This window comes from Mauremys reevesii, linkage group 8, assembly GCF_016161935.1.
Source record: "Mauremys reevesii isolate NIE-2019 linkage group 8, ASM1616193v1, whole genome shotgun sequence".
In the NCBI taxonomy this organism is placed as follows: Eukaryota; Metazoa; Chordata; order Testudines; family Geoemydidae; genus Mauremys; species Mauremys reevesii.
Window position 1 is genome coordinate 75,707,981 of NC_052630.1, and position 15,415 is coordinate 75,723,395.

The following is a 15,415-nucleotide window of genomic DNA, read 5'->3' on the forward strand; positions in this document are numbered from 1 at the left end:
TTCTTATAAAAGCCTCTTTTGAGATTAAAAACCATCTACACATATGGTTCCATTTGGAACACAAAATGATCATATTGATGCCATCAGCAACACCATACAATCTAGAAACAGGTATAAAAATTACATTACTGATTAAAGCAACAGGAGAACATAGGCAGAATATAGTTACTTTGCATGCTGAAATTGGTCAAGACAACAAGACATACAACTCTACTTTTGCAAAATATGACATGAAATCTTCCATGACTGCAAGCAGTAAGGGTTTCAGTTTCAAAAAAGGTCATCTGAAAGTTATGTTTCTCAAAAAAATTGGAGGAACATTATCAAAGATCACTCTGTCCCAGTGGGAAGGAAAATACTGCCTGGGGCTGTATTATTTTGGCTGGGGATTCTCCTCATGGCCAGAGGAGAGAAGCTCAAGTCAGTCTCCACTTTCTCCCCACATTAAGGACCCAGGGGAAGAGGTCTTCCTGGGGTCTAGGGAAGTGGGGTGATGGTGTTATAGAGGTGTCTGACTTTCACTTCTACATGGCAGAGAAGAGAGTCACAAGTATCCAGGGGACAGTCTTTATAATGCTGAATGCTAAAGAGAGGGAGTGTATGGAGGAGATACCATGAACTTTTTAACCCCAGAATTACTGAGGAATGAAGATACGGAAATTAAATTTACATAGAAAACATTAGAGATATATGAGACACACACATAGTGCATAATCTCTTACTATTTCAATCTGTTTTTCCATCTCTTTGTGCTGTTCAAGATGAATTAACTTTGCTTTTTCAAAAGCTATAGTTACTTGCTCATGTTCTTCATTGATATTTGCTTCCAAGTTGCGAATCTGGCCATTCTTTTCCTGGAAATATTTTTTAAAATCCTTAATCAGAATATATAGATCTTTTGATATCAGGTAATGAGTTATTTTTTGTGTAAGCAATAAGGAAGTATGAAAGCCTCAGACTCAGAAGAACAATAGATAAAATTGGAATTTAATATTAATGTTTTACATTTATATAACATTTTTCACCCTGTAAAATCTCAAAGCATTTTACAAAGTACAGTGTAAACACTGAAATGCAGCCATCTCAGACATGGAGGGTAGCTGTCAGATGGACAGCTGCAACAGATGACAGCACACAGTAGTGAGAGAAGGAAAATGTTGGCCAAGGATGTCAAGGCAAACCCCTACTCTTACAAGAAATGTCATGAAGCCATGAAAGGAAAATAATTTGACCACAGTGAATATTAAATATGAAGGAAGTGAAGAGAGCAATCTTAAGCACGTAAAAACTAAAATATTTTAATAACTTTGCACTGTTATTCTTTTTCAAATGTAACAGTACAGGAAAGAGCTGGATTTTCAATCATTAAATATTTCTAACTGACAAATATTTTTCTATACTGCAAAAAACTGTAGAAAGACAATTTAAAAAAAATATTTCTATATACTTACAAAAGTGACTGCTTCTTGGATTTAAAAAATATGAGTAAAATCCTGGCGCTACTGGAGTAATTGGCAAAACCATCATGGACTTCAGTGGGGCCTGGATTTCATTCCATATGTAATATAAAGAAAACTATTTATAACCATTTAAGAATTTTCATGGGTGTTCAAGGGTAAAAACTCCAGGATATTCTCTTTAAAGCAAGATTATTTGGGTTATTAAAATTGTGTGATCTGTACTAAGAGATCTTGCACTCTATCTGGTTTATACATGTATAATGCCAGCATAATAACTAAAAATATATAGTAACACACCAAAATTGTGTGATTTTACACAATTATGACTTCTCAATGAAAATTTCTTACTATGAGCTCCTGATCCAGCTCAGTACATCTTGCAGCAGCAGCAGAATAAGCAACTGTCTTTTCTTCCAACTGCTTTTCAAGTACTGAAAGCTGAGAGGATTTCTTTGTTATCTGAACATAAACAGAATATAAACCATTAAAAGAGATTATTTTTCTTTCCTAAACATAAGATTATAAAGACCTATGCATGTGTATATTTTTCTAACTGTGATGTTTATATAATGGTGCATATGTAGTATAAGTACAGCCTGCAAGAGCAGTATGGTAGGTAAAGATTATGTAGGACAACAGATTTAAGGTTTGTTCAATTATTTGTGAATGCTTTCTTGAAAACTGACTTGTTATTAACTATTACTTTTTATTAGTTACATAGACAAGAAATTTTAAGGCAACTTATCTTCAATGTGTGCAATTTACCATAATTACAATACCACAATAGTGAGTCAAATGTTAGACATCTATAATATTTGGGGTCATTAAAACAGCCATTACAAAACAAATTATGCTGAAATTGGATATACACGTTAGGAATTTGAATGCTAATGCCATTTAATGCCATTGGTGAGTTATAGCTTTCATTGCCTTAATTTCTCTTGTGATTATCTAGTAATAGTGCTGGTCTCTGGCAAATATTCAGCATATTTCTCATTAAATACCTACTCAGCACTTGGGTATCCACTAGTACAGAGGTGGGCAAACTATGGCCCGCGGGCCACATCTGGCCCACGGGACCTTCCTGCCCGGCCCCTGAGCTCCTGCACAGGAGGCTAGCCCCCGGCCCCTCCCCCGCTGTTTCCCCTCCCCTGCAACCTCAGCCTGCCGTGCCACCAGCACAATGCTCTCGGCGACCGGGCAGCACAGCTGCATAGCCACTGCCTGACCCGGTGCTCTGAGCTGCACCGTGGCGCAGCTGCCAGTCCTGGTGCTCTGGGCGGCATGGCTGTAGTCCCGGAAAGGGGGCAGGGAGCAAGGGGGGGGTTGGATAGAGGGCAGGGAAGTTTCGGGATGGTCAGGAGGCAGGGGTGTGGATAGGGGGTGGGGAACATGGTGGCAGGGGTGGGGAAGAGACCGTCAGGACGTCGATGGGGCGTTGGAAGGGGTGGCGGGGGCAGTCAAGGGCAGGGTTTCCAGGAGTGGTCAGGGAGAAGGGGTGGTTGAATGGGGCAGTCAGGAATCAGAGGAGGGGTTGGATAGGGCAGCAGGGGGTTCAGGGGACAGGGAACAGAGAGGGGTGGATGGGGCAGGAGTCCTGGGAGGGCTGTAAGCGGGGAGTGGGGGAGGGGTTGGATAGGGGGCGGGGCCAGGTCACGCCTGGCTATTTGGGGCAGCACATCCTCCCCCAACCAGCCTTCCATACAATTTTGGAAACCCGATGTGGCCCTCAGGCCAAAAAAAAAAGTTTGCCTGCCCCTGCATTAGTAGGTTTTAGTCCCCCCCACCCAATCACTCACACACACGTCTACCACAAGAGGGCACCTACTGACAATCTAAATAGCAGCAATTTACACAGCAGCTTTATAACCTGGGATGTTGATGTTATTAACATATTACGGTCTGAGTTTTACCTCCAGATTTTCCTACACCCCCAATAAATCTAATTCATATTCTCTCCAAATAGTCTTGCATCAGAAAACAAACATGGCAATGAAAGTTTTCAAAAAAGGGGAATTGTGTCAATTATTGCATTTAATTCAGTGATCAAAGGTGACACACTTTTCAGCCCTCCTAACAACTTACTTCTCGCTCTAAGTTAGTAGTTTTTGCAGCCTTCTCCAGTAGTTCTTCCTGTATAATTTGAAACTGACTGGCTCTCTGGGCCATGCTGGTCTTTAAAGAAGAATTCTCCTCTTCTGCTTTTGACAGCTTAGCACGTAACTCTTCTATCTCTCTTGTGAATCTTCGACGCTCCTTTTCAAACTGTTTACTGATGAGCTCCAATTGTTGACATTTTCTCTCTTCTTTTTTAAAAAAAGTTTTATTTATAGATGGACAATTAAAATTAGAGATAATCAAGTTGTAAAAAGACATGCCTGATGATGACAAGTAGTTTGACAGCAGCATGTTAAGCTACCACAGGAGCCCCAGGGCTCAAGAGTAACCTCAGAAAATTTTGCCCTCAGAAGTCAATGCCTGTTGTGGAGGTTACATTTAGGCTTTGGGAGAAAAAGCACAAAATGCACTGCTATGAATGTACACCTGAAGTCATTTTATTGTGCAGCACTGAGGGCAATCAGAAATCTACAATCCTACTTTTCTAGAGCTGAAGCGCCCTAATGACGGTAGAAAAAGAACAAAGGAAAAAAATGAATAACTGGAGACCTCATCATACCAGAAAAGGGAGAAACTTAAGTTATCCATTTTTAACATATTTTGAGTCTGGGGCCAGGGCAAGCCATGGAGAGCCCATTGAAATAAAATAAAATAAATACACTCCCCTCTACCCCGAAATAACACGGTCCACCCCACATCTGCCCAACTGCCGCTCTCCTGCTCACCGTCTTCCCGTCCACCTGCCTCCTCATCCCCTTCCTGCCTACCACTCACCTCCCCATTCACCTCCTCACCCCGTTTGCCCACCCACCTGCCTACCACCCTTAACACGCCGACCCGCCGGAGAGCTCAGTCCCACCCCCCAGAGCGCTGCTTTACCGTGTTATATCCAAATTCCTGTTATATCGGGTCGCGTTATATCGGGGTAGAGGTGTAAATAAAAATTAAAATGCACATTGAGCCTCAAGACTATGATAAATACCAAAGTAGCTAAACCCTTGCTCTCCATAAGGGCATCTGTTATCTTATTACAGAAAATATTAAAATAGCAAAATTAAAACCTACAAAAATGTTAACTCACATTCTGCAGTCATTTTTAAATAACTATGTCAGAAGGAATTTTATAGTTTTTAAGTGAACTATTTTACACCATGCTCACCTGTTTGATTTCCAATCAGTTTTACAGGTTCTGTTTCTAGGCCATGTAATCTGCCACTTTCTTGTCCCTCATAATCATTAGAAAGATGTTGAGCTACTTTACTGACAGTTAAGTTTGCCTGAAGCTTTTGAATTTCTGCTTCTTTCATTGCCAGTTTGATTCTAGCACAAAGAAAAAGATATAAAATGTTATGAGAAAAAGTATTCTTTAAAAGTATTTTTCTCTCTTTGCCAGTAGCAATACCTCCTAAATACTATTCTAAAGTCTTGCTATAGTTCAGGGCCCTTAAAAATATACCTTAGATCTGCAATCAGAGATTTGTTTGATTCGCAACAAGAGGCATACATAGCTTCCTTTGCAGAGGAACTGGCCATCTGACGTTTCGAGTGATGCAATTTAAACTGCAAGTTAAGAAAAAAGAACTAATGAAAATATAAACTTTTTCTACGATAAATTCACATACTGTACAAGCAGAATGTTTTGCAAGGCACAAAGATTTGAACATCCTGGCCTAAGTGGGTACCTATACATAGAGTCCTTAAAAAAGTGACCTTTGGAGGGGGTAAGCATCAGAGGTCCCATCAAATGGAGCTGTGGGCAATGGGCACCTTGAAACTCAGGTCATATACTTAGATGCCTAAATTTTAATTTAGACATTCAAATTTGAAAATTTTAGCCATTAAATATCACACTTATGAAGTATCAGTAATGACTCCAAAGCTGAGCTTGTTTTGAACTTTTCACTTAAAGGAAAGTTAATTCTGCTTTATTTCAATGAGTGAATTTAATCTCCCAATTTTTCACAATTACAGTTGAGAGGACATCTGAATTTTCTATTAAATTATTTGGATAAAATAATTACTAACTTTCCTGAAAAAAAAATTGATTAAAAGCCACTCAGTTTGAAATTCAGAGCCGTGGTTCTCTAGCAGCAAAGAAAAGCTGTGCAGACCTTATAGACTAATACAGCATGATGAGCTTGGGTGAATACTACTTTTCGGATGGATGCAAGCCGTGGAAATTTCACCCACGAAAGCTCATGCTGCAAAACGTCTGTTAGTCTATAAGGTGCCACAGGATTCTTTGCTGCTTCAGTTTGAAATTGGCATTATTACAACATCTCTGAGACAGCCCACTTTGGAGATTCAAAAATTACAAACAGTGGTATTCAGCTTTCCTAATAACCCTGTACATTTATGGAACGAAAAGCAGATGGAGAGATCAACATCCACAATGTACTCCTGCTCTCCAATGCTGCCTCTCTGGCCCTGCTACCCAGTCCACCTCCCTAGCTCTGCTCATCAAAAATTACCCTCCATACAGCACCGGATCTTGGGTTTCTTTGTGACTCCTTCCGATCCATGCTCTACCCACCAAATTTCTTGCAAACCCGATAAAGTTCACAAGTGCAAGTCCCAGTTTGATGGACCAGAGCTTCATTCTGGGGAGCCATATGACGTTTCTTCATGAATCATCATCATCATGTTTCCATTATGCCTCTGGTGTTTAGGGCAGCAACAAAGCTCCTCCACTCCTGTGTGTTTCTGGCAAGTCTTTCAATGATTCCCCAGCTGTGCCCCAGGTTTTTCAGCTCAGCTTCCACAGCTCTTCACCATGTTGCTTTCGGGCGACCTAGTTTTCATTTGCCTTCAGGTGTCCATCTTATTGCTACTCTGGCGATGGAATCAGTTTCCATCTGCAGCACATGGCCAATCCATCTCCAACGCCTCCTGGCAATGATAGTGCTCATATCCTTTTGGCTGCACTGTGTCAATAGATCCTGGCTTGAGAGTGTTCTCGGCCAAAAGATACGGAGGACTTTGGACATGTCATACTGTCTCATTCCCTAGCATTCTGCACTATAAAGTAATGTTGAAAGTACACAGCTATGATAAATCTTGAGTTTGATTTTGGTGTTGTATTTAGATGATTTCCAGACTGTATTTAAGCTCCTGAAGGTGTTCCTGGCTTTACTGATTTTGTTCTGGATGTCCTGGCTTGTTCCACCATCCTGGCTGATGGTGCTGCCCAAGTATGTGAATGTTTCTAAATTGGTGAGAACATAATCCTCTATCTGTCTTATTGCAGTTGATTTTCAGTCCAATTTGCTTTCTGAATGCATTGAGTCAAGTTGTTTTTTCTTGTATATGGTGTTGGGTATGTGATCGGAGAGCGAGATCATCTGCAAAGTCCAGGTCTTCAAGGGATTATAAGGGTATCCATTTAATGCCTCTTGGCACATCTTCTGTTGTACGCTGCATTATCCAGTCAATGGCAATATTGAGGAGGATTGCAGACATGACACACCCTTGACATACTCCTGTTTTGACTTCAAAACTGAGCTCACTGTGATCAACACTGCATGTAAAGTTGAAATAAAAGCTTTTGATTATGTTGATTATATGGAGAGGGATTCCATATGCCGGCAGAATGTACCATAGGCTGGTCCTGTGAATGCTATTGAACGCCTTCTCAAAGTCTATGAAATGTATGCAGAGTTGCATTGTTCAATTATTTTTCATAGAGTGAAGATCTGGTCTGTGCATCCACGCCCTTTCTGAAAACTAGCTTGCTATCAACTGCCTCTGATATACGCTGGACTATGATTTTACACAATACTTTACTTGGCACAGATAAAAATGTGATACCACGCCAGTTATTACAATCACTGATTGTTCCTTTCTTTGGTGTCTTCACTATAACCCCATTGGTCTACTCATCCGGCACTTTTTCCCCCTTCCCAGACTGGTGTAAATAGAGGGGCCAGGATAGAGGCTGCTAACTCAGGATTTACCTTGAACAATTCTGCATTCAAGTTACCCTTGCCAGGAGCTCTCATTTTTTAAGGATTTGATGGCTTGAATTATCTCTTCCTTAGTTGGGGTGTCTGTGCTGATATCAAGATCTTCTTCTGCCTCTTGGATGTTTGCTTCCTCTTTAGGTGGCTCCCTGTTCAGCAATTCTTTAAAATGTTCAGGCCAGTGCATTTCTAGTTCTTTTTCTGTTGTTAGTAGGTGGCCTTGTTTGTCCCTGAAGAGAGTGTTTGTTGGTGTCTGCCGTTTACCACTAATAAGCCACATCATTTTATAGACGGTTCCTTGTTCACCACAAGCAACTGCATCCTCTGCTTGTGTTGCCAGGTTATCAATATAATGCCGTTTGTCCGCTCTCACAAGGCATTTGACTTCCCAGTGTGCCTTGCTATACTGCTCGTGGTATCTGTCCTTTAGCTTCTGGGATTTTGTGTCTAAAAAAACCTTTTTCTTCAGGGCTCGTCTGGTTTCTATGGCATTCCATGTGCTGGGTGTAATCCACTCCTTCCTTCCGCCTGTAGTCTAGACAGGCTTCACTGCTCTATTTATAAATTGCTGTTACTTTATCTCATTTCTTGTTGATCGTCTCATCTGTATTCCCCTCCTTTTCATCAAGGTCTGTAAGTGCCTGAAACCTATTCTTTAACTGCAGAACGAAGGCTTTCTGTGTTTCAAGGGACTGTAGCTTGTTAATGTCATAAAGTTTATGTCCCTTGTTTGGTGGACACACACTTCTCAGTTTTGGCTTGATGGAGGCTATCACAAGGTGGTGGTCACTGCCAACATCTGCACCCCTTCTCACTTTCACATCTGTCAGTGAGCATCACCATTTATCATCATATGGTCAATCTGGTTATCATCTCTGCCATTTGGAGAACACCATGTCAGCTTGTGAATTTCACTATGTTGAAATGTGTTCCCCGGATGTCTAGGTCATTCATATTACAGAAATCAACAAGCCTCTCTCCATTTTCATTCATGGTGTCATACCCATGTCTTCTCATTGCTCTGTTGTTGTTCGTGTTGTCCTTACCAACTTCAGCATTCAGGTCTCCCTTGATGATAGTTAGGTCATGGCGTAGTACTCTCTCTAACTCCGCCTGTAATGCAAGATAGAATTTGTCCTTTACTTCTTCATCACTGTCATTTGTCAGAGCATAGCACTGAATCAAGGCGATATTACTGTTTCCCTTTCAGTCTGGCTCTCATAAGTCTGCTGCTGATAGACTTCCACTAAAGAAGGGAATGCTCCTCTCCCATGGTGTTGTCCATCATCCCATCCAGAATACAGCAAAGTTTCTCCTGAGGCTGCTGTTAATCTTCCTGATCCCATCTGTCTGCTCTCGCTGACGCCCAAAATGTGCAAGCTGTAGTGTCTCATCTCTGCGGTGACCTGAGCTAGCTTCCCTATTTCGTACATTGTCTGTACGTTCCAAAAATCAAGTTTGGTTTTTGTCTTGGTGTTGAGTACTTCAGTCTTTGTGCCAGTGGCTTCCTTTTGGCTTTCACCACTGGCAGTCATACAGGTCATTGATTTCTGAAGGCCATCATACACAGTAATATTCAATTTCTCCATCGCTGTTTCCAAGTTTTTTACGGGACAGGGTTGTTAGCCCTGTGCCTAATACCCAACCCAGAGGACCAGGGTGTCTGTTTTGTCTGGCCCCTCCCCCACAGACAATCCAGCATGGTTGAACCTACCAGGAGCAAAAAGTCCGGTCCGTCCGTCCCCACAACACATGTGCGGAGGATTGTTAGAGCACGCAAGCTGTCTCGCCATGACAAGGCACAGACACCAGAAGTTTGCCATTCAGAAAATGTAGCTACAAGCTCTGTCAGCAAGTCTCTCCCTTGCTCTCACTGCTCCATGCCCCCTGCTGAAGCTATTACAGAGGTTGCACCTTCACCATCTGGGAAACCTCATGTTGTTCAACAGACAGGAGCCCCAGTATCACACTGTATTACTTAGTGGTGTTTTGGAAAATAAGTCTGCCTCTGAAGAATCAATGCAGGCCAGAGGGAGGCAGGGTACAAAACAAGATGAACATTTATTAATCTACTCCAGTACTGCAGTTTCTACATTCCTGAGAGTTCACACACACACACACACACACACACAAGTTCTTGATTCAGATAAAGTAAAATGTTTAATTACACATTACCGTATCTTCATCAGTGCATTTTGGAAGCAGCAAAAATAGTATACTAATAAGCTAAGCAACATTTCCAGATAGTACTGTACCTGGTTAGGATTCTACAAGGTGCAAAATTTATAATGATGTATCAATTATTGTACCTCTTTAGATGTACCTAACGACAACTGGGAGATAATAGTTTCCAAGGTGCTCAGTTCTTCTCTTGAATTCTCAATTTCTTGATGACATAATTTTAGGCGATCATTTTGCTGTGCAATAAGTGCTTTTAGCTCTGCATTTTCACTTACTAGGGCACTTTTCTCTTTAAGTACTATTACTTTGTCATTAAGTTCACTCTCAAGCTTCACGATCTTCTGTTCAGACTGTGTTAGCTGTGACACAATTTCAGTGTTTTTTGCCTCTAGACTCCTCATCTCTTCTTTTGCACTCCGGTTCTCATCCTTTAATTGTCTACAGAAAAAAAACAACAACAAAAAATATATATAATCTAAAGGATAATTCAACAAAAACTCTAGGAGGCTGGAGTTTTGCTAGGACTTTGGCTATCAGATATACTGGCAGAAAGGCACCCTGCACAAAAATTGATTAATTATCTTCGTTCATCTGGGAGTCTAAAAAGACACTAACTTTTTAGTAGCCTTTTCTCAGTGTCAAAAGCAGAGAAACTAAGGAATAAAACAACAGGGAGACTAAATTATCCTCTCATTCTTAGGATTGGTCCATCCAGTTAAAGGCTGAAATGTTAGGGTGCTGAGAGATATGCCAATGCCACTGTAACTATTCTGAAGACAGAGAAATCCAGGAACAAGGTAAAACTAAGATATATAAATTAAAAAAAAAAAAAAGTTTACCTTAATTGTTCCTTTGTGGTTTCAAGTTCATTTCTATAGGCAACACATTTTTCATGCAACTTTTCTTTTTCTTTTAAACAACTAATTAGATTTTTCTCTAAAGTTTCTTCTTCAGCTTGAACCTTAAAAACACATTGTTGTATGATGAAAACAATTATTTAAGCTGCAAAGAGTCAGAGTATTCTGACAAAGAATAAACAAATTAAGTTGCTTTATATTGCAAAGATTGCTACTATCTCACTTCCTTTATAATACATAGAAAGGTAACCATACTGACTGCTGTTCTGAGGCATGGGAGAGCAGGGGAAAGCTTTTTCTTTAGCTGACAGGATAAAAAGTAAGAATATCTTTGGTATTTTAGGGCCTACTTTTGGTCAGCAGTGATGTCAAGATATGCAGTACAGTCTTGCCAATCTCCATGACCAAAGAAGCTTAACCAGTGGTAAATTTACCTTCCGGGGCAACTGCTGAAGGCTTATGTGATTCCTTGACTCCTTTTCCTACCCAAGAGGAAAAGTTACAGACTTACACCGTAATAGCTGTGGAAGATAAAACCAGGGGAAAACAGTGCTTGCTCAATTTCTCCCCAACTTTTTTCCCGGCATGGATTCCTCTGGATGACTTACAGACAACCAGGAGGGACTAAAAAGTGGCTACCCTAATTTAGTACTCCCAGCTACGAGAATGGAGGGAGCGTGAATAAGATAGTTTTGTTTACATGTCAGATAAAAGGGGTTTTCAGCCAGCAGATTCTACACAAGGAATAGACTACCTAGCAAGATGGCCATACTTACTATTTTTTAATTTAAAACACACTATGGACATATAATCTATCTATGGAAGCTATTTGTTTTCTTGATAGATATAATGAATAAGTAGGTATTCCTGTTGGAGGCATGGGATGGATTAGTCAAGCCGAGGTTTCCCTTCATCCTAATTTTGCACTAATCTCCCTAGAATTTCAAGGCATATTCTTGAAACAAAAAGAAAAAGCTTGATTGCAAGAGTTCAGAACTTACTTTATAGCTAAAAGGAGAAAAGGTGAGTTGTGTGATAATATATTTGTATGATACTGTTGTTGATGAGTTAAATCTCATCTGAATTGCTGTGACAGCCACCCCTCATTTAAGATACCCGTGAAAGACAGCTATGGAGCTCCAACTAAGACAAAGAGGGTACGTGAGCCCACACAGTAAGCGAACGTAGTGAGTGAAGGGCTCCATATAGTCTCTGACTAAGGGGATAGGTGTGGGGGAGGAGATACAGGTCAAACTGAAGGACCACAGAGAGAAGCAGAAAGAAATCCAGACACAGACAGCCTGAACAAGCCATCTGAAAGAGTCTGGTGCTATGAGCAAAGAAGCCATCTCATTTATTTTGTTCCTCCAGTGTTGAGAGAAACAGGACTTTGGACATCCTTTGTAAATAAACAAGATTATATCAAAGGCACCAGACCATTGTTAATTTCTCCACTCAACTGGAACAAACCACAAGGCCTCAAACTTTGCTAGTCACTTGGGTCAAAAGAGGAAACAATATTTATTTTTTTCCAAAACCTCCCTATATACTGTTAATGCTGCTTATGAGAGTTATTTTCCCATTCTAGCCATTACACATGGAACTGAATATCTATTCTAATCATCTGTCTCTACCATGGGTACAGTGATGCAGCAAATTCACTTAAGAAGCCTTTGTGATTAAAAAAAGTATAAATAAAAATTTCTTCTGCTAACACTTTGAATGTGGGGCTGGCTACAAATATGTTTTAGCTGACATTTCTGAAGTGTGTGAATAAGTAAAAATAAGATACAGTAGCTTCCTTCTACCCCATTTCTAATATAATGGAACCAAGACTGTTGACATTTAGCACTTAGATATGACCAAATGGATTCCAGTTTCCATTTTAAATCCTAATTGTGTGGCCAAAAACTACAGATAATCAAGTCTTACCTTTTCAAGTTTTTCAGTTATTTTCTCTCTGTATTTTTTAAAAGCTTTCGTCAGCTCTTCAGCATTAAACAGAGCCTCATTTCTTTGCTGTTCAGCTCTACAAATAAGTGCCATATTTTTAAATGCTGGTACAAAAGTGGTATAACTATCTCCCCAAATTACGCATTCGGAATAAATTAATAGCATAGGGTAACTGACCTTCCTTTCAACTTTCCAGTTGTTTTAGATACAACTTTTTAAATAAAATGGACTTTAACTTATCATATGAATTACTGCTTTATTTTTATTTTAAAAACATAAGGCACATCTGCAAATTCACCTCTACCCCAATATAATGCTGTCCTCAGGAGCCAAAAAAATCTTACTGTGTTATAGGTGAAACCGCATTATATCAAACTTGCTTTGATCTGCCAGAGTGCGCCGCTGCCCGCCCCCGGAGCGCTGCTTTACCACATTATATCCTAATTCATATCATATCAGGTCGCATTATATCAGGGTAGAGGTGTATATTAAATAAGCTACATCTAAGCAATAATAAGACTATGAATTTAAAAGCAAAATCACTGCTGAACCCTCTCAAGCCCTCTCCTGGGTCCAGCTGGCATCCACTACATTCAAATTCAAATACATCTTTGATTGTGAACGTGCAGTTATATAAACAGATTAGTGCTTACCTGTTTTATTTCTTCCTCTCTTTTGTCTTTAAAAATCAAAATACTATTACTGCACTGTTAAGCCTGAGAGATGCTTCCTCTCAAAATTCAAAAGATATTATACCCACAGCAAGACTGTCACATTACACTTAGGTGGTATTTTTGATTACCTCTTTATGATCCCAATCTGGCAAAGATTTACATATGTAAAGAACTTTACGCATTGTGAGTAGTCCTAATGACTTCACTTGGACTACTCGGAGTGTGTAAAGTGAAGCAGATGCATAAGTCTTTGCAAGTTCAGGGCCTATGTTTTTACATTTATGCTTCCATATAAGTACAGTGGATGAGTTAATATTATTGTAACAAAAACAGACTTTGAACATGCATTTCAACTCTCAACTGTAGCATTGCACCATAAGGGGATTTTTGTATTTACCAAAAAAAGAAAAAAAGTTTATTTAGCTAACCTATCACAGCCAAATAAAGGTGTATTTTAATGTGTGATACTGTAACAGGGATCATTGGATATTGCCAGGATTAAAAAAAAAAAAAAAAGGGACACCGCTCCAATTAAAAAAAAAAAAAAATCTTGCAGGTCACCTTTAAACAATCTTGATTTTCCTCCCTTTTTCTTTTACAATACACCCATAAAGAAAAGACAAATTGGAGGCACAAAATAATATTAAATAATGGGAGAGAGGTATTTACTCATTAGTAAAATATTTTCTACTAAAAAAGGTTTTTTTAATTATATAATCACCTCTTCCCTTGCTTGCTTCGTTCAATTAAATCCGTTTTCAATTTTTTATATTCTTCTTTAAATCTTTGCAAAATGTGTTCTTTTTCTACCACCATTTTCTGGCTTTGCTCTAATTTATCTTCTGCATCTCTAGAAAAAGAAATTAAGAATTATTAGACCACAACTTTTTTTTAAATTAGCAGGGAGCTTTTTATATCAGAGGCATTTGGTTTGATGGATAGATATCAAATAGCATTTTTTTTCTTTTCCATACATGAAGTTCAATAGGAGGACTAGCTAGTCAGATGTATGGGAAATCATTTTGCCAGCCTCTATCCAAAGAAAGCAACAATCCTATATTTGAGCTAATACAATAAGGACAATTAAAGATATTAAAATTAATAGAAAGTTACTTATTTTGTAAAGCAAGTTTTGCCTGTTTTCATCCTTATTAAACTGTGTATTGACATTTTAATCAATATGGGGTAGGAATTTTCGTTTACTATCTGTTTGTACAGCATCCAGCACAGTGGGGCCCTACCCTGGTCCAGGCCTCTGGGTGCCACCACTATACAAATATATAATCAGGAACATCACCTTACACAAAATTCAGAGTCAGAATTTATAAGCAGGCTTGGCAGAATTCAATATCTGATTATAATTTTGAGGGATAATGTAAATATTTAAGTTCTTAGATTTTTATTTATTTAAATTTTCACAGTTCCAGAAAATTACATGGAGGAGGTCAGACAATTATTTAACGACAGAAGACACTGAGATTCCAAAGGTAAAGTTTTAAAAACCATTACCACACAAACTGTCAACATGACATGTCAAATATGCTTAACTCAACAAATCATACTTGTTAAGTTCTCAAGCAATATTTTTCTTACTTTGCCTATCAGTAAATTTCAACCATCATCTATGGAAATATTTTTTTGGTAGTTTGTGTGTGTATAGTGAAATTGATCTTTACCAACATTTATCGATAAAAATCTGATCCTTCCAAATCTATTTATAAGAGACTGCCTTCATTTGTATATAATCATTATAGAGGTACATAGTAGTGACCAGTGGAATACCTGTTTTATCCTTAGCAATGCGGGGGACAGAGGACTGAGTGTATTCTTGTGATATTTCTGCCACCCTAAGTACAAAGGAGATCTTAGTGCTCTATCATGCATCATTACATTGCTTTATATATCCGTGGGTCTTTTTAACTAATGTAAAATATATTTGCGAAGAAAGTGTTTCAACTTGCTTCCATAACAGGGTTTGCAGCAGCTGCGTATCTCTCTGCTTAAGCAGGTCTGTTTCACGTGGATGACAACAGGAAAATGTTATTGCGAAAGTGGAATGCTTTTCGTATTTGTTTTTTAAATTATTCTATGGTTTTGAAGATTACATGTGTGTCCAAAAGGGCTAAATCAAATGCTACTTATACAGACAATGATAATTCTGCTTCGGTGGGGAGATCAAGCTCCTACAGCATAACTAAGCAAATGAAGCATGT

The 15,415-nt window shown here is 39.2% G+C and overlaps 1 protein-coding gene across 7 annotated transcripts in view; it reads right to left on the bottom strand.

The window, feature by feature from the left end:
* Window positions 1–15,415, bottom strand: part of CCDC18 (coiled-coil domain containing 18) — an 80,069-nt gene that overhangs the window by 57,121 nt on the left and 7,533 nt on the right. For 5 of the 7 annotated variants that reach the window (XM_039483137.1, XM_039483133.1, XM_039483132.1 and 2 more), the window contains 9 exons: window positions 13,924–14,052; window positions 12,508–12,604; window positions 10,558–10,679; window positions 9,847–10,156; window positions 5,035–5,138; window positions 4,738–4,898; window positions 3,546–3,766; window positions 1,809–1,919; window positions 723–854 (listed from right to left, as the gene is read on the bottom strand). In XM_039483137.1, the coding sequence (XP_039339071.1) occupies window positions 723–854; window positions 1,809–1,919; window positions 3,546–3,766; window positions 4,738–4,898; window positions 5,035–5,138; window positions 9,847–10,156; window positions 10,558–10,679; window positions 12,508–12,604; window positions 13,924–14,052 (1,387 nt within the window). The remainder of the gene's footprint in view (window positions 1–722; window positions 855–1,808; window positions 1,920–3,545; window positions 3,767–4,737; window positions 4,899–5,034; window positions 5,139–9,846; window positions 10,157–10,557; window positions 10,680–12,507; window positions 12,605–13,923; window positions 14,053–15,415) is intronic. The other 2 variants (XM_039483134.1, XM_039483135.1) reach the window with 2 other exon arrangements.